Consider the following 25,025-nt stretch of genomic DNA (forward strand, 5'->3'; position numbering starts at 1 on the left):
TCAGAGCTGAAGAAGCTTCTTGGATGAGAAGCGAAACGTCTTCAAAGAAAAACAAGAAAGTCCAGTTGCCTCTTGAAAAAGCACTTTTGATCTTGGATGATTGAGAATCTCCATAGACATCAACCTTGGCAGCTTGAAGATGTGTGGACCTCAACTCCCAGAATTCCCTGGCCAGGGCAAGGGAATTCTGGGAGCTGAAGTCCACACATCTTTAGGCTGCCAAGGCTGAGGAACACTCATCTAGATAATATCTTGAGTGGTTAGCACAACATTGCCAGCAAACCTCCCAACTCCTCTTCCTTCTTGGTACGTCTTAGTGCCCATTTTGATGGGAAGAGGCATAAATCTGCTCTTCCCTTCAACCAGAAGTAGAAGTAAGAAAGAAATATGGATTCTAGATTTCATGGGGCCTGGAATTCAAAATAAATCTAGGCACACTGAAAAGTTCTGAACCTGGCATCAGGAATAGACACTTCTGGTGTCCACCCAGAACGAGGCATTGAATGCACGGTTACAGCTGTCATTTTGACTTTGTATTCCCCGCCCCTCAAATGGACATTACTGGAGGAAGGTGTGTTGATTAATGAATGGGAAATAGACATCCTGTAAAAGAAAACTAGACCCCTCCAAAGATATACAGGTAGTGCTTAACTTACAACCACAACTGAGCCACCTTTTCTGTTGCTACATGAGATGGTGGTTTAGTGAGTTTTGGCCCATTTCTGACTTTTTTGGTCACAGTTGTTACTTGAATCACTGCAGTTGTTAAGTAAGTAACACAGTCGTTCAGTGAATCTGGCTTTGCTGGTCAGAAGGTCGCACATGCCCCCAGGGGACACTGCAACCGTCACAAACATGAGTCAGTTGCCGAGTGTCTGAACTTTGATCACCTGACCAAGGAGATGCTGCAATAGCTGTAAGTGTAAACAACGGTCCTGTCACTTTTTTCAGTTCTGTTGTAACTTTGAACGGTCACTAAATGAATTGCTGTAAGCTGAGGACTACCTGTAAGATAGGCAGGTTGCTTTGTCTTCTGCCCGAATTGTGTTAAATCGCGAAGACGTACATTTTGGAAAAGTTGGAGTGAACTTTTGCACCTCCCAGCATTTGAAGAACATTTTGAATGAACAATATTTAAATGTGAGCTGCCTAATGCAAATGCATAAGGCCATCAATGGGGGCTGTTAGATTTTAGGAAAAACGAATGATAAAGGTCAAGCTCTCTGTGGCAAGTAGAAAGTAGGAGCACAAGGAAAGTTAACAAAACAGTATTTTGTTCCCTATTTCCATCCTCAACCATGCTTGCCACTGGGTCCTCAGCCATTGCTGGCACCCCTATGTCAAGACTGATTTGTCTTTTCACCTTCATTTTCTCCCTCACTCAAAACTTGACAAAAAACAGAGTAGAGATTGTGGAATGGAGTGCAAAGGTGGGAGGGGTGGTATCTAGGCAACCGAGGCATCTTTGAGAGCCTGCAAGAATGCCAAGGTCACTAACGCAGGTGATCGATGGAGAAATGGACTTTTCTCATAATAAGAAGAAGTATTACCATTGAACAATGTGAACACCTGGTGGGTAGGGCGAGGGAATCTATTGTTTAATTAAGTAAACTTTCAAATGGGAAAACCAGAGGTGGTTTTGCTTCTTCTGTGCCAATGTAAATTTTCAGTAAAGTATTATACTTTTGGTAAAAACATGTCCCAGGAGTTTTTTTTTCTGGAAATGCCAACAGTTGATATCTTCTATACCAGAGATCTGTGGGGCAGCAGACCTTGCAAGAATGTGATTGAGCTATGGGAATTCTTCCATTCACACAACTGAGGGAGAAAACCAGAGGAAGGGAAAACTTGGGCAAACTTTGAAGGTCTCCAATTTATTTCAAGAAGACCCTGTTGGCCTTAACCAGCTCTCAACTAGCAATTACACCCATTGAGAATCAAGCCTATTCCTTTGTTGAACTTTTGTTGCATGGTTTTGTGTAGTAATGTAGCGTGTTTTTGGATTGGGGAGATGGATCATCCTCACAGTCTCCAATCTTCACCTGCAATTTAATAAATTGGAAAGGGAAGGCCTTTTGTTAAGGAAGTCATAACAATTGTCCCCATCCTTTGTACAGTATAGCCTAACCTATGTACCTGTGGAAACCTTCAAGGAGGAGAGAGCAAGAATGAAAGGAGAACAATAGGTTATTTTTGGTTACTATTTGTGAAGCCTTTCACAACACCCAGAATTCTAGGGTGAACACAGCAACAAAGGACTGGGAGAGAAAACATCTGCACATTAAGCTAGAAGGTGAGGTGACCACCTTCTCCTGGCCCAGTCCCCTTGCAGTAAATGCCATCATCTATTCCAATCAAGATCCAGCTTTCTTGAAGTCACCGACTTTCTACACCTTGCTCGTCAGCATGTGCCCATTGGAGTCGTCATTCTTCTGAGGCAGCATCATGTCCTTCAGATGGGTACTCTTCTCCTGCCGGAGTTCGGTGGGGTCTCCATCTTCAATACTATTGCCTTTGTGGAGGCACAGGACCTTCTGAAAGCTCTGCTTGAAGTTTTCCGAAAGAAATCCATAAAGGATGGGATTGGCACAGCTGTTGGCATAAGAGAGAACCACCACAAAGGAGAAAATGCCCACCAAGATGGGTTCCTCTGGCAAGATGAATATCAGATTGACAATATTCACAATGTAGAAGGGAAGCCAGCAGAAAACAAAGACCACAACTATGATGACCACCATTCTGGTCACTTTCCGCTCCGACCGCCGGCGTCTCGTAGAGCCAACTCGGATCCCAGAGGATTTCACTTTGATGACAATCAACAAATAGCAGAGGCATATCACCAGCAACGGAGCAAAGAAGCCCAGCACCGATGTATAGATGATGAACACAGCTGACCATATCTCAATTGGATCAGGCCAGCTCATGTTACAAGTGTGAAAATCTTCCTGGACGTCAGCAAATATAATCATGGGAAGGACCACCAAAAAGGATAAAGTCCAGACGGCCAAGCTGATCAATTTGGCTATTCTTGGCTGGCGCCACTTGGTAGATTTAATAGGATGGACAACTGCAAGGTAGCGGTCCAGGCTCATGACAGTCAGGCAAAAGATGCTGGTGAATTGGTTAATGCCATCAAAAGCAGTCACTAGCCTACAGGTGAATGTTCCAAAGGGCCAATAGGAGATAGCATTTTGGGTGGCTAGGAATGGCAAGCCCAACATGAAGAGGACATCAGCAATGGCTAAGTTCAGAATGTAAATGTTGGTCACGGTCTTCATTTTGGCATAACGCAAAACCACATAGATGACCAAAGTGTTCCCACTCAGTCCAATAACACAAACCAGAAGGTAAATTATTGGTATGAAGACAGAGCGGATACTGGAGGAGGCAGAAAAATCCATAACTGTTGCATTGTCTGTTGCATTTGTCAAAAAGGAGACATTAATATCTGGAAATGTGGCAGATACGTACAAAGGATCCATGGTGTTGTCCAATTTTACAAAAGACATAGGCTATTATAGGCTGTTTTAATTAGAGAAAAGAATATATCCAGTTTTGTTTCTATTGTTCAACATTTTCATGCTGGAAAAAAAAAGAAACATTGATTAAAAGATTATTTTCCTACCCCAGAATTCTACAGTTGGAAAGAACCATTTAGCGATCCCTTAGCCCTCTCACGACGATTGCTGAAACTGATAACACAGTTGCTCCCAACTTGAGATGGGAGGACAAATGAAAACTATTAGAAATGAAGTCTATATCCACTAAGATACCAGAGGTGAGCTCAAATCCAGGTGATCTTATGGATGCTTCCATGTCATTTTCTTGACAATAGGATCAATGTGGTTTCCCGCTGCATTCTTCCAGAATGACTTTTTAATCTACAGACCCGGGAAAAGGTAGAGCAAGTTACGTTCATATCCCCACCAAGATCTCCGAAACCTTCCAAAATGGCTCTATTCTTATGGATGCTAACAAATCAACAGAGAACATGGCAGAAGAAGCAAAGAATGTGCTCAGTGGCAATTTTGTGGACAATATTGGGGTCTCACCCCATTTTTCTACCATGTAGTCAACCATGAGTCAAAGGCTGATGACATGTGACCCTTAACCTTCCAGAAGGCAATGACACTTGAACTGAACTATCCAGGGATTACTAGAAAGATTCCTTCTTGAGTTCAGGCAAACTTGTTTGATGCTACTATTGGCTATGATTTACCCTTTACAACAGTGCTTCCCAACCACTTTGAAATGCATGGACTTCGGCTTCAGGAATTCCTCAGCCAGTATGCATGTTGACTGTGGAATTCTGGGAGTTGAAGTCCACACATTTTAAAGTTGCCGAGGTGAAGAAGCACTGTTTTAGAAGGAAGCAAAATAATGTGGATGGGGGAAAAATTAAGGTCAGTGTTATTTGTGATATGATTTATGAGAAGTACCCATGCAATGAATTAATCAAAAATTGCATTAAAATGGATTGATAGTTTATTCTGGTACGGAGAATATTCACTACCAGAGCAGCTGTGAGGACCTGACCCTTGCTGATACTGGGAAAATAAAGCACGGTGCTTAGATTATAAATTATCAGTGCCCAACGTGCGTTTCTAAGTGTGCATTGTTATTTGGAAATCTTATTTTACAGACGACAGGGTAACAACAGCAGTTTAGTCAGCCCAAACACAACTGTAAATAAAACATAATATTGCAGAAGCAAAATTTCCCCCATGCTGAGCTCTGCTCTGCTTGCTTTGTGGGGTCCTGCCTCTGAACTTTTTTTTTGGCAACCAATAGAGAAATGACTATTTGCTATTTCTTTTTGTGGGGAAGCTTCCCCCCCACCCCCCAATCTAGTCTAGGCCTAGAATGCCTTGGAAATTTCCTTTCAAAGGTTCAAGGAGATGAGCGTAAAAAAAGTCAAGATGGGCCCTGCAACGCCAAGTTCACACCTCATTTTTTCACATGGGCCATGTGTTCAAAGCCACTGTACAGGTAGTCCTCAACGTACGACCACAATGGAGCCCAAAATTTATGTTGGCAAGGGAGAAATTTTTTTAAGTGAGTTTTGCCCCATGTTACAACTTTTCTTGCCACAATTGTAAAGTGAATCACTACAGTTGTTTAATTAGCTACTCTGTTTGTTATGTGAATCTGGCTTTAAGTGAACCTTGCTTGTCAAAGCTGATCACAAAATCCCAGGACACTGCAACTGTCGTAAATATGAGTCAGTTGCCAATTTTGATCACATGACCCCAGGAATGCTGCACACTTTTTCATAAGTGTGAAAAATGTTCGTAAGTCACTTTTTTCAGTGCCGTTGTAACTTTGAACGGTCACTAAACAAACTGTTGTAATTCACGGACTACCCGTACTTGACTCCCCACCCCATGGATCCTTCTGGAGCTGGCTCTGCTTTAATCAGTAACACACTGCCTCCTTCTGCACAACTCCCCCCCCCAGCCCTCTTCACAAATGTGATGGGACCACGACTGCTTGAAGTCTCACCGTGTCAAATAAGGGTGGCTCTTCCTTATTTGCTGACCCTTATTTTGGCCATCGAATTCAGCCCTCTGAGTGGCGCAGGAATGTGAATTAAATAGGTTTAGTCAAAGGCATTAACGAAGGAGCAGCCCTGGAATGCTTTCTGTAGATGCTCAAAGCACCGGACCATATAGCTGCAGCTAACTGATCAGAACTGCATTTTATTAAGCAGTTTGGTTTTCAGCAATCTGAACAAATAGAACATAAGGAGAAAGAAAGAAAGAAAGAAAGAAAGAAAGAAAGAAAGAAAGAAAGAAAGAAAGAAAGAAAGATTTCATTTAGCTAACTAGAGTTAGATCAGTGTTTCTCAACCTTGACAATTTTAAGGCATGTGGACTTCAACTCCCAGAATTCCACAGCCAGCATTGCTGGCTGTGGAATTCTGGGAGTTGAAGTCCACATGCCTTAGAATTGTCAAGGTTGAGAAACACTGAGATAGATAGATAGATAGATAGATAGATAGATAGATAGATAGATAGATAGATAGATGACACATAGATGATAGATGGATAAGGATAGATAATAAATGATAGATGTCAGATAAATGACAGATAGAGAGATTAGAGAGAGAAAGAGGACATAGATAGACAGACAGATAGGATCTCTTTAGCGGACTGTGTTCAGCAGGTCAGCGATTCAAATCTCACCGGCTCAAGGTTGACTCACGCCTTCCATCCTTCCGAGGTAGGTAAAATGAGGACCAGATTGTTGGGGGCAATGTAAAAAATATATATATATATACATTGCTTACTGGTGTACACCGCTTAGAGAGTGCTTGCACTTAAAGCGGTATATAAGTCTAATAAATAAATAAATAAATAAATAAATCTCCATACATAGATTAACTAATTGTTTATCAGTTGCATAGGTATACTTATTTAAATAAAATACTGTTCCATTTCCAAATCAGATTTTTTATTATAGGAAATCCTGATTTATATTTTTTAATGGAGAGGAGGTTTTTTTTTTTTTTTTTAAATCCCAAATACGTTTTTTGACGAGTAGCTAATGTAACAGACACATTTTGGTATGCCTTCTAAATCTAACATACCTATTTAAATGAACAGTTATTCTGAGCCAAGAGCTCAAAGTTCACATTTGCAGAAAGGTGAAAAGAGAAGGATAATTGCCCAGCGTCTGGGACTGAAAACTGGGCTGAGCAGCCTTCCCCTTGCTCCTCTACACAAAGCAAAAGAGCAGCCAGACAGTCACCAGCATTTGAGTTCAGAAGCTTCAGGCTGTTCTTTGCTGCAGCTGTTCCACCAAAGCCCCCCCCCTTTTTTTAAAAAAAAACATGCATGGCATATCTGTCACATGTCAAAAGGGCATGCATGGCCATGATCAGATTTTGATGTTTTTAACCTCCACTCACGTCTCAAAATGGCTCTGATCCTTACCTTTTTGTAAACCTTCACAGGTCCAACAGAATAATGAGCATACATGGAGGCCTTGACTTACAACCATGCTCGCTTAGTGACCGTTTGAAGTTCCGGCGGACCTACCTGGGGGAGCACTTAAGACCTGGATTTGAAGTTTCAGTGGCCAGGCCCCGTCACAGTCATGAGATTACACGTCAGGTGCAACCAGGCTGCATTTATGGCTGTTTGCAGCATCCAACAGTCATGTGACCACGATTTATGGTGGGTTTGCCCAAAACCGGCATTTCGGCAAAATCGCACCATTAGCCATCCATTGCTTTGCTTAACGATTGTAGCATTTGCTTGACCACGGTCACAAAAAAGGCTGTAAAATTGGCTTGGACATGGTGACTGACTCGCTTTACGACTGTCACAAGTTACAACTGTGATGGGCAGGTTCTATTACGGTTGTAAATCAAAGTAATGTCCTTGTCCAGAACAAAAGAAGCAACCATGTTTGAGGCTTCTACTTTCACGTCAGGCCGACAAGCCTGCAGGGGCTTTTTTCAGAATATCTGCTTGGAAATGATGATTACGAAAATAACGTGCCTCTTCAAAAGGCAGATTGGTGTAGCCGTTAAGATAGCAGGCTAGAAACTGGGAGACTGGGAGTTGTAGTCCTGTAGAGCCGTGATGGCTCAGTGGCTAGAATGCAGCACTGCAGGCTAGCTCACTGCCCACTGCCAGGAGTTCGATCCTGGCTAGCTCAAGGTTGACTCAGCCTTCCATCCTTCCAAGGTACGTAAAATGAAGACCCAAATTGTTGGGGCAATGTGCTAGCTCTGTGAACCACTTAGAGAAGGCTCTAAAGGATTGTGGGCCAGTATATAAGTCTAAGTGCTGTTGCTATTGCTATTAGGCACGAAGCAAGATCCTAGGGAGAAGCAGGCAAAGACCCAGTCCCCAAATCTTGCCAAGAAAACTGCGGGGAATTTTCCGTGCTGACTCAAAGTGCAGAAACACACACATATACACAAAGCATCTTTCAGAATCTTTCACTCTCTGTGTCTCTGTCTCTGTCTCTCTCTGTCTCTCTCTCACATACACACACACAGAGAGATCTATTTGTCTGTTCCAGATGTCTCTCCACCTTAGTGTTTTTTAACACTAAGTCCACACATCTTACAAATCGTCAAGGCTGAGGAACCCTGCTCTTCTCACCCCTTCAAGAACGTATCCGGCAAAGGGGAAATACTTAAATATTTAAAATACAGGTAGTCCTCAATTTACAACAGCTCATTTAGTGACCGTTCGAAGTTACAACGGTACTGAAAAAAGTGTGACTTGTGACCAATGGATGGAAACTAACCAAGGAGAGAAGCAACCTGGAACTGAGGAGAAACTTCCTGACAGTTAGAACAATTAACCAGTGCAACTACCTGCCTCCAAAAGCAATGAATGTTCCAACACTGGAAGTTTTTAAGAAGAGACTGGACAGCCATTTCACTGGAATGGCTAGGGTTTCTTGCTTGAGCAGATGGTTGGACTAGATGACCTCCGAAGTCCCTTCCAACTATTATTATTATTATCGATCATCGCACAGTCAGCCAGATGTTCAGACTGGATTTGGCATTTTGTCTACCTATCGAGTCCTTACCCAGGACCTGGGATAGGCAGATGTGGATGTTTGATGGTATTACAGATATCGTCGCAGGATGGAAGCATTCCTAATAAGGCCGCCTTTTGCAATTGACTAATAGCGAATTTGTCAATGCCAATGGTGTTCAAGTGGTGCTCCAGTTGTTTTGGGATTGCACCCAAGGAGCCTATGACTATTGGTACTACCCTTGCTTGCTTTTGCCACAGTCTTTCTATTTCTATTTGTAGGTCTTTGTATTTTGTTATCTTCTCCAGTTCTTTCTCTCTATTCTGCTGTCTCCAGGCACTGCCACGTCCACTATCCAGACTTTTTTGTCTTTCTTATCGACAATTGTTAAGTCTGGGGTGTTATGTTGCAGGTGCTTGTCTGTTTGAATTCTGAAGTCCCAGAGCAGTTTAATTTTATCATTTTCTATGACTTTCTCTATTTTATGATTCCACCAGTTATTATTATTATTATTATTATTATTATTATTTACACATAACCATTGGAGCATCCCCATTGGTCAAGTGATCTAAATTCAGATGCTTGTCAAGTGACTCACACTTACGACACTTGCCATGTCCTGGGGTCTTGTGATCCCCTTTTGCATCCTTCTGATAAGCAAAATCAATGGGGAAGTCAGATTCACTTAATAACTGTGTTATTAACTTAACAACTGCATTGATTTGCTTAACAACTGTGGCAAGACAGGTCATAAAATGGGGCAAAACCCACTTAACAAATGTCTCTCTTAGCAACATAAATGTTGGGCTCATTTGTGATCATAAGCTGAGGACTACCTGTACTTAAATACTAATGAAGTACTTTCTTTCAAATTTAATCAGAAACTGCCTTCTGTATCATAAATCTGTTATTTTATCCTGGGTCTGACATTTGCTATGATAGCCTTTGAAGTACTTAAGAGGATTATCATATTCCCCACTACACTCACCTTAACCCATCACCTTTCTCAAGGGTCAAACGACAGTTCTATCTTTTGTCTTCATAGAACTCATCAGCTTTCTTTCAACCTGTTCCACTTTCTCTAAATTCTCTTCAAAGTGTGTCAAACTGGACAAGTGTTTAAGTGATTACCAGGTAATCTCATCCTTGCCTTTGTTTTCAGTTACCTGCTGCCAAAAAATGGGAGATCAGGCTATAGGAAGGTCTTTCCTGAAAATCTGTGGAAAAACCTGGAACATAGTATGTAGAATAAAACTGTTGGAAGGGACCTTGGAGGTCTTCTAGTCTAACCCCCTGCTCAAGTAGGAGATCCTATACAATTTCAAACAAATGGTTGTCCAGTCTCTTCTTAAAAGCCTTCAGTGATGGAGCTTCCACAATTTCTGGAGGCAAGTTGTTCCACTGGTTAATTGTCCTCACTGTTAGGAATTATCTCCTTAATTCTAGGTTGCTTCTCTCCTTGATTAGTTCCCATCCATTGTTTCTTGTCTTGCCTTCAGGCGCTTTAGAGACCCCCCCCCGTCTTCTTTGTGGCAGCCCCTCAAATATTGGAAGATGCTATCATATCAGACTAGTCCTTCTCTTTATTAGATTAAACATTCTTGCAATCATTCAGATGTTTCAGCCTCTAGTCCCCCTATTATCTTTGTTGTTTTCCTCTGTACTCTTTCCAGAACCTCAATATCTTTTTTATACTGTGGTGGCCAGGAGTGGATGCAGAATGCCAAGTGTGGCATTACCAAGGCTTTGTAAAGTGGTACAAAAAAAGGTTTTTTTTTTTTAAAAAAAAAAAGGGGGGGGGAGAGATTAATTGACCTGATCCAACAAAACATCCCTTCTCATATAAGTTTACTCTGGCATATGCATGAAAATTGCTGATGGATCTCAAACCCAAAATTGGCTGATTTTTACACATAAATGGAAGATGAACATTCTTGCTTAATGGTTTAAAAAAAAAATCAGCCAAACTACAGTGACTACATCCTGGAGAGATGGTCTTAATAAAAAGTGAGCTATAGCTAAACTCTGCCTGCACATGAGAATGGCATCAAATTATTACTACCAAAGGAATTGTGCCTTCGAAAAAGCAATTTTAAAGTTCCTTTCAATTTTGAAGCTACAGAGTATCAGGAACAGAGTTGAGAATGGCTGCTGTTTGCCTCCTGTGAAAATGAATAATTCAAAGATTTCTACAATTCTGCCACTCTTGCTATACTGCAGACTTTGGTTGGGTTTTCCTACTTGGGGCTGACCAGAGAATTCCAGAATGCAGACTATCCCAGATCCCTTCCTACCTATGTCCAGCTTTTGTTCGGCTCCTTTGAAGCAAAACCTTCTCGAAGTTGGTTGAAAAAAAAAAACAGGCCGAAAAAAGTGGCCACAAGTCACTTCTTTTCTAAGGATTCAAGTCCTCACCACAACAGGTGACAGCACTACCCAAGTTTGATGGATTTTTTTTTAAAAAAATACAAAAATAGAGTCTGCTTGGATGGGAGACCACCAAGAAGTCCAAGCGGGTGGATTAGTCTGGAATGTCAAATACATGCACGCCTGTATAGACATATGGAAGACAGCAGTGATAAAGTACTGTACTGTACTTCTGTACTGTCTCAAAGGTGCTGAAGAACTGAAGAACTGAAGAAGCTTCTTGGATGTGAAGCGAAATGTCTTCAAGGAAAAACCAAGAAGGTCCAGTTGAAAAAGCACCCTTGGGACAATCATGACCTGGATGACTGAGAATCTCTGTGCAGTTGCCAAGAAAACTGCATAGATCGGTTCACCTGGTCCACAGAAGTTGAACTTGGTCATTTTTTTCTGTTCACTACTTGAACAAGGAGTGTGAGAAATTTGTTATAGTTGCATCCTTCCCCACCAGATAGCAGATAGTTTTTGCATTCTATTTACTTTGTAGGGATTCCAGAGATTAGATTGAAAAAAACATGTATGTTCTTACCCTTCCCATCCCATCTTATTGTGTCTTTTGATCTTTCAATCATCAGGCTCCCTGGGACACAGACTCACTTGTCAAAATGATGGACTGAGATGGTGCCGATGGAAGCTTCACCTGGTTTTATATTACACTGTCATGGCCAACTTGACTTATTTGACAGTAACTGCAGACACCCCAAAGGTTCATGATATCCATGACTGCTTGTGATCATAGGCAAAGAAAATGCATGACCTCAGCATCACTGGATCAAGTTTCCCATAATCCTCAGCCCGAATGGCCAAGGAAGATAGAAGGAGTACTCTAGCTACATTTGGAGGGTCAACAGTGGCCTGGCCCTGACATATATGTATTAATAGGGCTCTGCTTGATGCCCGTATTCAAGAATTTAGACAGTGTAGTTTTCGTTCTCCTTGTGTGTGGCAGAGAGGGAACATGGGTTTTGGAGTGGAAATCCATAACAATTTCTCCAGTTAAAACTGGGTGGCAAAACCTGAAGGATCTTCTGAGTCCACTGATCCATGAGTAGTTAGGGGAATGTTACAACTGTCCTGCCTAGACGGATGAATGAAGAAATATCCATCCATCCATCGATCCCTGATTCTCTTTTACACACAAATGCAACAGGTTACAATTCTCATCTAACCTTGTCTGACCTTGAACAAGTGTGAAAAGGTAATCCAAATCAGTTCCTTGTTGGGATACTCCCAGGAGAATCCAAGCTCAACTAGAAACCATCTCAGAAGAAAGCAGAAACAAGAATCCCTTTATGATAGGTTACCTCAAAGCAGGGTTACCTTTGCTATATTATTCAAAGCGTAAGAGAGTTCATTGCCTTGTCGCAGTCAACTTGTGTTATTGCTACTTCCTGGAATAACTCTGCAGGATTCCAAAAAAATTCCTTCCCTGCGGCCTGAATGACTGATCCTGCCAATTACTCAGAGGTAAAGCCTCTGTTCACCTTCTCTGTCTGAAAAATGCATTGTTAAGCTCATGACTGTTTTTTTTAGGACCCCACCAGACTTTCTTCTAGGACATTAACTCTGGGAAATGTTCTCCTGTGCAGGCAAGCATGAAATTCCCCCAATTGTCCCCTTTCTTCTCAATCAAGGATTAAAAAAAAAAAAAGAATTTTATGATCCAGGAGATTGGAATGGCTGACAACAATGAGGAGGATTAAATGAATTAAAATCCAAGCAGAAATAGATTTTTTTAAAGACTCCTTCTGATAATGATAAAATAGTTCTTTAAGTCCCTTCGCTTGTGGGAGACCAATCACAGAAGCTGCAACTCACACTAAACTTATAGGGAAGTTAAATATTCATTTTTGCAAACATCTCTTTAGCAGTGCTTCTTCCCTGGCCCTTAATGAGTTAGTTGCTTTAGAATCAACCTCTTTAGTCCATAAACTGCAAAGCAAGTTGCAAAGCCAGCCACACACACACACATGCACAAACACTCCCCAACACAGAGATAATTAGTGGCAAAAATAGATGAATGAGAAACTAACAGTAAAAGCCAGTAAAAATAAAATAATTCAAAAAAAAAAAATCTGACTCACCGGTAAAGATCTTTGAAGATCTCTAGTGGCTTTACACATTCTTCTAAGAGGGATAAAAGTGGGAGGGGGGCCCTTCTTGTTAGCTTCCTCCTCTCCCCATCGTAAATGCAGATTGCTGAGCATCTGAAAGCCTTCTGCAATTTTTAAATGTCTGGGTGATTTTTTTAAGCTCCACCCACTCAATCTATTGAATAAATGTAGCATTTTCCTGGGAAACGTCAGGTTTCCCTGCTTCAGCCTCCCTGGTGAAATTGAGCAGAACCTTTGACACTCATTCCAAGCATCACACACACACACACACACACACACACACACACTCCTCCCCCCCAACGAAACCTCTCCTCTGGTGCACGGTGAAGCTTCCTTATCCACTCCCTGTGTAGTGGGGACTGAAACTGCGGTTTTGCACAAAACAGTCACACCCTTCTAACTCTGGATTTATGAATGCAAAGGACGAACAAGCAAGGCTGAACTGAAAAAACAGCTTGTGGGTTTCAAACATAAATGAAAAATGAATCGCCTGCAATCAGCACTCCAGTGACAGGAGAATCTAAGTAATTGGTAGCTAAGCACGGGACAGAAATCAGAAATCAACTACTATAAGCAGAAGTTTCTCCTCACAGACAGTACAAAGGCTCTGCTAAAAAAAAAAATGTCACACCTTCAGTTGTTCAGCATTGAGAAGACAGGATGAGAGGAAGAGGATCTGGACAGTGGTCCTACTGACACAGCCTAGCTGTGGCACTATACACAGAGGACCTGCTCACAACTTGGTGTTCACTACTTGGCCATAGCAGGGCCAAATGGTGACATCACCCATGGATGGAATGGCGCCCCCCCTTCTGACACGCCAATGTGGCTGCTTTCCCAAGACAAGTTGTTTGAATGCAGGGTCATCCAACGAGATCGGCATGCGTCTGCAAATCAAAGTTATCTTAATTATTTTCTGGGAAGAAAGACGCAACTGAAATAAAATTATCTGTCATGATAGTCAGTCCAGATGTTGTTGGGGCTTTCTGCCCCCTCTTCCAAGATTGTTTTTGTACAGTGTGCATGACAAGCCTTTGCCTTTCCTACTGCAAAGGTAGAGGAAAGGCACCAGTTGTGATTTCTTGACACAACCATAAATATCTCTTGGCATACAAGAAATGACTTACGTTTGAAAGAGCCCCAAAGCTGAAGCATCCCGAACAATGAAAACAAGTCAGGATTCTTTTTGCACTCCACGGAGATGTCCCGTCTTAATGACTACATTCCCAAACTTGCCTAACCTGGTTATTGAAGTGACATGTCTTCTGGGTTTATGCCATAGCCTGGACAAACAGCCTGAGTTCACGCCATATGTGTACACTCATAGACAGACACAAAATAATCCAAGGTGATGATTAACTTAGCAAGTTTTCACCTGCCCTGGTTAAGAGGGTTGTGTGAATTTATACAATCCAAACCTACCTTCCTTCCTTCCTTCCTTCCTTCCTTCCTTCCTTCCTTCCTTCCTTCCTTCCTTCCTTCCTTCCTTCCTCCCTCCCTCCCTCCCTCCCTCCCTTCTTCTTTCACTCTCCTTCCTTCCTTCCCTCCCTCCCTCTTCCTTTCACTCTCCTCCCTTCCTCCCTCCCTCCCTTCCTTCCTTCTTCCCTCCCTCCCTCCTTCCTTCCCTCCCTCCCTCCTTTCCTTCCTTCCTTCCTCCCTCCCTCCCTCCCTCCCTTCTTCTTTCACTCTTCCTTCCTTCCCTCCCTTCTTCTTTCACTCTTCTTCCTTCCTTCTTCCCTCCCTCCCTCCCTCCTTTCTTCTTTCACTCTCCTTCTTTCCTTCCTTCTTTCCTTCTCTCCCTCCCTCCTCCCTCCCTCCCTTGTTCTTTCACTCTCCTTTCTTCCTTCCTTCCCTCTCTCCTTCTTTCACTCCTTCCTTTTTTCCTTCCTTCCTTCTTCCCTCCCTCCCTCCCTTCTTCCACTCTCCTTCCTTCCCTCCTTTCCTCCCTCCCTCCCTTCTTCTTTCACTCTCCTCCCTCCCTTCCTTCCTTCCTTGGGGTTCCCAGGGCCTGTCCCCACCCCTCCAAGCTTTGTTGCCATCATTCCCATGACCAGGGCAGGGAAACTGCCTAATCTCCACTAGGTTGTCTTGGGCCTGCAAAGGTTATGAGTGGGACCCCCACCCCTTTCCAGGTTTCTTTTTTTCTTAGCCTGGCAGAAGCCAGAATTTTAAGAGGGTCTCAGAGCGGAAGGGGTAAAAGTAGTGAAGATTAGAGGAAAAAGGTGAGGAACGCGTTTGCTGCCTCTTCAGCGTTCCAGGTTGCAGGTACAGTCAGCGTCTCCATCTGTGTGTGTGTGGGGGGGGGTCTGGCTGGAGGGGGGGGATGTGTCTACAGAATTTCAGGGCAATGTGAAAAACGGCAACACTCTGTTAAAAGGGGTGGGGTGGGGGGCTCTAAGAAGCAGGGCATGGGGCAACTCCCTGAGCACAGTGAATATGCAGGTACTGCAGAGGACCTGAAGGAATAGAATAGAATAGAATAGAATAGAATAGAATAGAATAGAATAGAATAGACAGATGGTAGAATAGAATAGAATAGAATAGAATATAGAATAAATAGAATAGAATAGAACAGAATAGAATAGAATAGAATAGAATATAGAATAAATAGAATAGAAATAGAATAGAAATAGAAATAGAAATAGAATAGAATAGAATAGAATAGAAATAGAATAGAATAGAATAGGATAGAATAGAATAGAATAGAATAGAAATAGAAATAGAATAGAATAGAATAGAATAGACAGATGGTAGAATAGAATAGAATAGAATAGAATAGAAATAGAATAGAAATAGAATAGAATATAGAATAAATAGAATAGAATAGAAATAGAATAGAAATAGAATAGAAATAGAATAGAATATAGAATAAATAGAATAGAATAGAATAGAAATAGAATAGAATAGAAATAGAATAGAATAGAATAGAATAGAACAGAATAGAATAGAAATAGAATAGGATAGAATAGAATAGAATAGAAATAGGATAGAATAGAATAGAATAGAATAGAATAGACAGATGGTAGAATAGAATAGAATAGAATGGAATAGAATAGAATAGAATAGAATAGAAATGGAAATAGAAATAGAATAGAAATAGAAATAGAAATAGAAATAGAATAGAATAGAAATGGAAATAGAAATAGAAATAGAATAGAATAGAAATAGAATAGAATAGAATAGAATAGAAGCTGGAAGGGACCTTGGAGGTCTTCTAGTCCAGCCCCCTGCTCCAGCAGGAGAACCCATCCCCTCTCAGACAAGTCCAGTCTCTTCTTAAAAACCTCCACGGACGGAGCGCCCACGATTTCCACAAGCTCGCTGGGATCCACAAAGCAAGAAGCCCTCCCAAAGGCGGATCCCCAGGCGGAACGCGCCCTTCCTCGCTTCGGTCGCCACCTCTTTCTCTCCCGGCGCCCGGGAGGAGGGGAGCGCGGCGGGGCCGGGGGCTGCCCCCCACGCTATCGCCCGGGCGCCCAAGGGGGCTGCGGGCTTCCCCGTCGCGTCTCCTGGGGGGGGGAGGAAGGCGGGGGGGCAGCCATCAGCCGTCCGTTTCAATAGGAAATGGACCCCCGCCAGGTCAGCCCCCCCCCGCCAGGTTCTCCTGCTCGACCAGGGGGCTGGACTAGAAGACCTCCAAGGTCGCTTGCAGCCGCTCCGGGTCTCGGGGCGCCTGGATGCGGGGGGAGAGCAGGCGGGCACCGATTCTCTTGCCCTCATAGGATAACAGATTAATTTCTTGCCTTGGATGTCCTCGTTGCAAATTTGAACCCTAATTTTAGCTAAAGGCACACCAAAGACCCTTCTTTCCCATCAGATTTTTTTAAAAAAGTTTAGAATCAAATGTCTTCAGAGATTCTCAATCATCCAGATCATGGTTGTCCCAGCAGTGCTTTTCAAAAGGCAATGGAACTTTTCTTGGGTTTTTTCCTTGAAAACATTTTGTTGCTGTTAGTTGCAAAGTCGTGTCCGACCCATCGCAACCCCAAGGACAATGTTCTTCCAGGTCTTCCTGTCCTCTACCATCTTCTGGAGTCCATTTCAGCTCACGCCTGCTACTTCGGTGACTCCATCCAGCCACCTCATTCTCTGTCATCCCCTTCTTCTCTTGCCCTCAATCTTTCCCAGCATTAAGCTCTTCTCCAGTGAGCCCTTCCCTCTCATTAGGTGGCCAAAGTACTTGAGTTTCAACTTCAGGATCTGGCCTTCTAAAGAGCAGTCAGGGTGGATCTCTTCTAGGACTGACCAGTTTGAACGCCTTGCAGTCCAGGGGACTCGCAGGAGTCTTCTCCAGCACCATAGTTCAAAGGCCTCAATTCTTTGGCGCTCAGCCTTTCTTATGGTAACCAGCAATTCTGAACCCCGAGGGCGGGTTCAGACTTCAGTTTTAGACTTTCCTTTTCTCAGGAACAAAGGCATACACATTGAAATACTCATTGTAATACATTAGGTTCGTTTCTCACGGGTATACAATGGAGAGTTTGCTACATACGTTGTATCCAAGTGCAATGCGCATTAGGTTAGTCACATACTACTAACACAGCACTATTCCAGTAATTATGCAGACACATCATTATTCTAGTGATTGTTCATTATTCCACATTAGTATGGTTGCCCCAAAGGTGCTTTTTTTTTTTTCAAAAGGCAACTGGACTTTCTTGGTTTTGCCTTGAAGACGTTTCCCTTTTCATCCAAGAAGCTGCTTCAGCTCTGACTGGACCAGCTGTCTTCAAGGAGTATAAATCTTTCCATTCACCCCCCCTCCACCATCCATTCAGAGCTGAAGAAGCTTCTTGGATGAGAAGCGAGAAGTCTTCATAGAAAAAAACAAAGAAAGTCCAGTTGCCTTTGGAAACAAACAAACACCTTTGGGACTCACTTACCTGGCCTTAAAAAATTAGAAGCGGCTCCATCTGTCGGGAGCCGCTCCTCCTTCTCCGCAGAAAACTTTAAAGACATCCATCGAAGTCTCAAAGGTGTATTTTTTTTTTTTTTTAAAAGGCAACTGCCTGGCTGAGGAATTCTGGAAGTTGAAATCCACAAGTCATGAAAGGGCCAAGTTTGAAGACCCCTGACCTAGAGAGTGGGCAGGCACAAGGCTCGCAAGAGACCCTCCCCACTTTCTTGGGTTGTAAAGAAAATGTGTGTGTGTGTGGGGGGGGGAGAATTGTACTTTTAGACTGGCAAGATTGTTGGCCAGATCGGAATCACAGAGTTAATTCTACTTTATTGCAAGTTACATAGACAGAATCTTGCAAATCTGAAAGTACAATCCTCCCCCCCCCCATTTTGCAGCCTGAGAAGCTAGGGAGGGTCTCTTGTGGGTCTCTTGACCTGACCGCTATCCAGTTGAGGCTGTGCTGTCACTTATCTGACTGTTCCCTTAGCAGCATCTCTTTGCCCAGCCTCCCAAGATCTTCCCCACAATGAGTTGACTTTGTGCCCAAGGCAGGGTTGGAACTCACAGTCTCGCTTTCTAATGGCTTAACTACTACACCAAATTGGCTCTCTACAAGTGTCAAATTGGCTCTCCTTTGGTGCCAGTCTGCCATGGACCCTGCGGGGGGGGGGGGGGGAAGGAAGGGTGGAAGGGAGGGTGAGCACTTGGGGGAAAGTGAAACTGATGGAAATAAGCCTTGCGACTCAGAGATGGTGGTTCCAGGTCGTTTCCCGGGGAGAAGAATGCACCAGCAAGACAGCTTGCACTCAGAGAGTGTCTTCTTTGAAACTGATTGGATGATGGGGGGGGGGGACCAGCAATGATAAGTGTGCCTGGGAAGGGGAAAGTTACACCTAGAGATTTGGCGCCTGAATTTCAGTACTGGCTTTGCTTTACAGCAGTGGTTCTCAACCTGTGGGTCGGGACCCCATTTGGGGTCGAACGACCATTTCATGGGGGTCGCCAAACAAGGCTGTCCGCCATTTTTTTCCCCTTTTCTTTGGTCACGCCCCTGGCACCCGGTGATGTATAAGTGTTTGGGGGTCACCACAACATGGGGAACTGTATTATGGGGTCGCGGCATTAGAAAGGTTGAGAACCACTGCTTTACAGAAATCAACCTGACCTTTGGTAAACTACACCTTTCTCAACCAATGGAGTCAAGGTTGGTTCTTACTTAAAGGCTCAAGTTGAGGTAGACCAGGGATGTCAAACTCAATTTCTTTGAGGGCCGCATCAGCATTGCGGTTGCCCTGGGGGGGGGGAAGGTGGGTGTGGCCAGGGTGGGCGGGCGTGGATGGAGTGGGTGTGGCCTACTGGGTGGGCATGGCCAGCTCTACATCGTTCACGTCAAGGGTGCCTGTGGGGGCCTGGGCAGGAGTGGGAGAGATCTGAGGGTCTCTGGCAAAAGGGGGTGGGACCGGGGCAAGTGCCAAGGCATGGTGCCTTTCTTCATTCTTCACAAAGGGTGACACTTCCCCAGCATGCACCCAGGGGGCGGGACCAACGCAGCAGGGGGAAGCATTTTATGCCCTGTTTCTTTTCGTATAGTCCACACATCTTAAAATTCTCAAGATCGAGAAACACCCCTGTAGGGCTTTTGCTTTGATGGGAAAGTCCAAGAGAGGCTTTCTCTGGATCAATGGTTCTCAACCTGTGGGTCGGGACCCCATTTGGGGTCGAACGACCATTTCACGGGGGTTGCCAAACAATGCAGTCCACCATTCCCCCCCCCCTTTTCCTTAGCTGTGCTACTCCCTTTTATTCTATTGGCTTTTGAAAGCCAATAGAATAGACCCTCTTGAATAGAGTCTAATTCTATTGACTTTCAAAAGCCAATAGGAATTGTCCAGGCTGTCTCTGCCCTGCTGAGCCCGCCAAAAGTCCCATTCTGCAAACGGTGCTACACCAGTTGAGTAGTCCTCGACTTACGACCGGTTGGGGATCGCGGCATTAAAAAGGTTGAGAACCACTGCTTTGGATGCAAAGCTCCAGAGCAGCACTGGTGCAGAATTTTAATGCTGGAAGGTTACTGAATGTTTTTTCTGATTCTTTTTACAATTGGAATTTAAAAAAAAAACACGAACGCTCCTTTTCAGTTATTTATAATGTGCCTTATTTTTTTTTTTATTTTTTTTTGCTGCTCTGTTCCCACTTTGGCTGATCAAGCTGCAGAGTTATGCTGAACATGTCTTAATTGTTTACAAGGCTAATTTACTGCCAGCCCCATGGGTTTGTAATTAGAGCACCATCATTAAGTCACAGAAATAGGCATTTTATGGGAAATAAGCACATAGACTGTACTTGTATCTGGTCATTGTCTAAATCAATTTACCGCTCATGTTTTTCATGCCCTGGCCGGGAGGTACAAGGATCTGGACACCAGGTGACGTGTTGGAGGTTCTACTGCCAATCCATTATATACCTGACTTACAAATGCTCAGCAAAGGCACAGAATCCTGAAACACATTATTTCTTTGAACACGCAAGTTTCTGGCCTTGATGTTTGCCAGGCTATTTCTAAGAGCAGGTGGAGAAAAGTCCTTTGAATTCTTAATGGTCAGCGAACCAAATATTTAGTAAGGTGATCAACTTTTTTACAATGAAAAGGAAGGCACAAATAAATTGAAGAAAAAAATATCGTAATTTTATTCATTGCAACAATAATACAGAATACACTATAATATGATAAATGCATAATAAAAAACATTTGTAACAATAACATTTTATATTGTAATTATGCTTACATGCCGTGCCCCCGCTTGCAGCCGCCCCGCCAGCACTGCTACCCCGCCTTGTAGAGCAGGCCCCGCGGCTCCCAAAGCACCAGCTGTGCCTGCTCTGACCCCGGGGGGGCAGCCCGTCATCGACACACCCTGCTTGCAGCTGCCCCACCAGCACCACTGCCCACCCTGCGCAGGCTTGTGTAGAGCAGGCCCCGTGGCTCCCACAGCATGGGGGGCAGCCGGCCACCACCACCCCTCACACCCTCGCCCGCAGCAGTCCTGCCGCCCCTGCCTCTTGCGCCCACAGCCATTATTGGCCTAGCAGGACCGAAGATCAAGAGAAAATTACCATGGCATCGCCGCTCCAGTCTCCTCCAGGTTTCTTCGGGACTAACTAGGAGATGGTGTAATTGGGTAGCAGGGAGGGGTGCCAAGTTCCTGCCAATTCGCCTTCGCTGCAGACAACTTACATGTGCAAAGTTTGCCGGCCGGGTGTTTTGGCGCGCTCAGCAGCAATTCCTATTGACTTTCGAAAGCCAATAGGGCAGTGGTTCTCAACCTATGGGCCGGGACCCCATTTGGGGTCGAACGACCATTTCACGGGGGTCACCAAACAATGCAGTCCGCCATTTTTTCCCCCCATTTCCTTAGCTGTGCTACTCCCTTTTATTCCATTGGCTTTTGAAAGCCAATAGAATAGACTCTCTTGAATAGAGTCTAATTCTATTGGCTTTCAAAAGCCAATAGGAATTGTCCAGGCTGTCTCTGCCCTGCTGAGCCCGCCAAAAGTCCCATTCTGCAAACGGTGCTGCACCAGTTGAGTAGTCCTTGATTTATGACCGGTTGAATAGTCCTCGACTTACGACCAGTTGGGGGTCGCGGCATTAAAAAGGTTGAGAACCACTGCAATACTTATTGCTGCTGAGCAAAACTCCCCCTATTGCAGTGGTTCTCAACCTTTTTAATGCCGCGACCCCCAACCGGTCAATTGCTGCTGCAATATTTATTCATTGCAACAATAATATAGACAACTTGCATGTGCAAAGTTTGCCAACCGGGTGTTTTGGCGCGCTCAGCAGCAATTCCTATTGGCTTTCGAAAGCCAATAGCGGGAGTAGCACAGCTCATGCAAAAGTTGAAAAAAAAAAACCCATCAAAAAAAGATGCCGGAACACCGTTCTGAGCGTTCTATGAGGGGAAAAAAAGCCATGCAGATTAGACTTCAAATATCGAAAAGGAGGACATGAAGGAGGACACTTTTTGAGGGAGGACAGAACTTACAAAAGGAGGACTGTCCTCCCTAAAGGAGGACGGTTGGTCACCTTATTTTTAGGAGACAAGGAAAATACTCAGTAATCTGTTTTATTTGGGATAGCAGAAGTGCACCCTGCACCTTCAGAGTCTCATCCCATTAAAACATATAAACTTACTGTTTGGTGCTGTAGCGTGTAAAACTCCTGAAAATTGACTCCTCCTTAGCATCAGTAGGAAACAATGTATTAGTAATAGATTTTTACATCTGTATTCGGTTGCTTAAGTCATCTGGGTTTTAATTTCCACTGCCATCAGTCTTTGGTCTCTTCTGTTACAGCCTTAGTATTAATATTAATTATTATTTCTACATCGTTCTCAGAGTTATATTCATAGTTTCAGGTAATGCTGAATTTTGGTTGTTTCCTATATTTTAAAATTTAAATTGCTTCAGTGTGCGGGGAGGGTTCTTTTGAGTTATTTCCCTCATCTACGGCATTAATATTTCCAACACTTTGTTTTGTTTCTTATGTTGCATCTTCTTTTTTCTAGCATTAATATTAATTAGACATCTGTAATAGTGAGCCAAATACTTCAGATGTGTTATTTTTGCAGGGTTTTTTTTGCAGTATAAGTTGTAAAGTTTACGTCTTTATGTTATTTTATGCTGCTCCGTGACCAAAATAAAGCATGTATTGTAATTATTAATTTATCTGAAAAAGCAAATCTAGCTTTCCCTGGAACATAACTATTTTAGTAAAGATATGGCTAATAAATAATATGTGCCCTGCCCCAGAACTACTTTTTTCTGGCTCTTGAACTCCTAAAATCATATTCTGGAATTTAGTTATAAAACAACATTGGGTGGGTACGATGATCCCTTCCTACATAAAGTTCAAGTATAAAGTTCAAGCTAACAACTTCAGCGTATTCTGCAAATGACACGAGAATCTGTCCAGAATGGCAGCCTTAGCCTGGGAACAGATAAATAAGGTTCTGTCTCAGTGGGGTGGGGTTCAGTTCTGGACCTTTGTGGTTGTGCAAGGATTCAAGGCTAATTTCACGCTGGAGATCTCCCTTCTGCCTGGTTTACTGTTTCCTAACACTTCCCTTCCTTTCCCCTTCCCCTTCCCTACTTCTCTTCCCTCCCTTCCTTTTCTTTCCCCTCTCCTCTCCCTTCCCTTCCCCCTTTCTTTTCCTTTTCCTCCCCTCCTTTCCCTCCCCTCCCTTCCCCTCCTCCCCTCCCCTTCCCCCTTCCTTTTCTGCTTTTCCTTTTACTCCCCTCCCCTCCCTTCCCCACCCCACCCCTCCCTTCCCCACCCCTCCCTTCCCTTCCCTTCCCCTCCCCTCCCCTCTCTTCCCCTCCCCTCCCCTTTTACTCCCTTCCCCTCCCTTCTCTTCCCCACCTCTCCCTTCCCTTCCCCTCCCCTATCTTCCTCACTCCTCCTCCCTTCTCTTCCCTCCCCTCCCTTTTTACTTCCCTCCCCTCCCTTCCCTTCCCCACCCACCCCTCCCTTCCCTTCCCCACCCCTCCCTTCCCTTCCCCTCCCCTCTCTTCCCCTCCCCTCCCCTTCCCTTCCCTCCCCTTCCTTTTACTCCCCTCCCTTCCCTTCCCCTCCCCTCCCTTCCTCTCTCCTCTCTTCCCCTTCCCTCCCCTTCCTTTTACTCTCCTCCCCTCCTTCCCCTCCCCTCTCTTCCCCTCTCTTCCCCTCCCCTCCCCTTCCCTCCTTCTCCTCCCCTCCCTTCCCTTCCCCACCCTATCCCTCCTTTCCCTTCCCTCCCCTTCCCTTCCCCACCTACCCTCCCATTCCCTTCCCTTCCCCTTCCTTCCCTCCCTTTTATTAACCTCCCTTCCTTCCCTCCCCTCCCTTCCCTTCCCTTCCCCCACACCCTCCCTTCCATTCGACCCCACCGTCCTTCCTACTCTCCTCCTCCCTTCCCTTTTCCCTTCCTCCCATTTTTTTTACTCCCCTCCCTTCCTTTCCCTCCCCTCCCTTCCCTTCCCCACCCCACCCTCCCTTCTCTTCCCCACCCCTCCCTTCCTCTCCTCCTCCTTTCCCTTCCCTCCCCTTTTACTCCCCTCCCCTCTCCTTTCCTCCCTTCCCTTCCCCATCCCACCCCTCCCTTCCCTTCCCCTCCCCTCCCCTCTCTTCCTCTCTCCTCCTCCCTTCCCTTCCCTCCCCTTTTACTCCCCTCTCTTCCTTCCCCTCCCCTCTCCTCCCTTCCCCACCCCTCCTCTCTCCTCTCTTCTTCTCCCCTTCCCCCCTTAAAATAGATTTAGCAAATTCCTGGCAGACTTGACCCTTTGAGGCAACAGAAAAGCCCAATCCTTGCCCCCCCCCCAGGCCCCCAGAATCAAGTGATGTAAAATCATTTCGTTTTGAGGAAATCCTCTTCTGACTCAAAAGCTGCTTTTTCTCATTTCAAACAGTTCAAATTGTTTTGGAAGCGTCTGGGGCTCAAAACAGCTGTTTTTGCGCACAAAACAACTGCTTCACGTTCCGAGCAGCTGCTTAAGGGATTGTTCTGAATGTGGACTGCTTGGACTTCCAATGTTTCCAACAGCTGTAAGCAACATCCTTAAGCTGAGCTGGAAGAAAATAAAACTTCCTGCCCCTCCAGGAATATGCTGGCATAGAAATCGTAGTCGATTTTCACCTTGTTTCTCTTGTGTGTCTTTCTAAGTCTCTTTTCCCAGCTTGGAAGATTTCAGCTCGAAATTCCACACAACGGGGCATGTAGTTTTGAAGGATTTGAGTGATGGTTCTTTTCTTCATAATATTGCAAATCATCACTCATCACTTTCATCTGAGGTTTTCTCTTTTCGGAACAACGACAGTCCTTGGAGTAGGGTCAAAAATGAATTTCTTTGACCTCGCAAATCTTTCTTATAATGTCTGTTCTCGGAGCAGGTGGGGAAAGGGAGAGAAGGAAGACACAATAAAGAGATAAATCTCAGAATTACAAGTCCTTCTTGCCATTCCTTCCTGACAGCGGAGAATTAGTGTCAGGATATGAAAGATGAGCAAGGTTTGGCACGGAGCATCCTTAATGGACGGCACTTATGAC

The 25,025-nt window shown here is 44.2% G+C and overlaps 1 protein-coding gene across 1 annotated transcript; it reads right to left on the reverse strand.

The window, feature by feature from the left end:
• Window positions 1-201: 201 nt before the first annotated feature.
• On the reverse strand, window positions 202-13,238 carry SSTR5 (somatostatin receptor 5). The gene is made up of 2 exons (XM_039349755.1): window positions 13,011-13,238; window positions 202-3,582 (listed from the first exon to the last, which is right to left on the reverse strand). The coding sequence occupies exon 2, from the start codon at window positions 3,507-3,509 to the stop codon at window positions 2,388-2,390; it is 1,122 nt and encodes a 373-aa protein (XP_039205689.1). The 5' UTR covers window positions 3,510-3,582; window positions 13,011-13,238; the 3' UTR covers window positions 202-2,387.
• Window positions 13,239-25,025: the final 11,787 nt, after the last annotated feature.

Source organism: Crotalus tigris, unplaced genomic scaffold (genome assembly GCF_016545835.1).
Source record: "Crotalus tigris isolate CLP2741 ecotype Arizona unplaced genomic scaffold, ASM1654583v1 scf7180000018301.7375997, whole genome shotgun sequence".
Classification (NCBI taxonomy): Eukaryota; Metazoa; Chordata; class Lepidosauria; order Squamata; family Viperidae; genus Crotalus; species Crotalus tigris.

What these genes read in the sequence shown, in the direction of transcription:
- SSTR5 (XM_039349755.1), bottom strand. Translation starts at nt 3,509, where the DNA reads ATGTCTTTTGTAAAATTGGACAACACCATGGATCCTTTGTACGTATCT.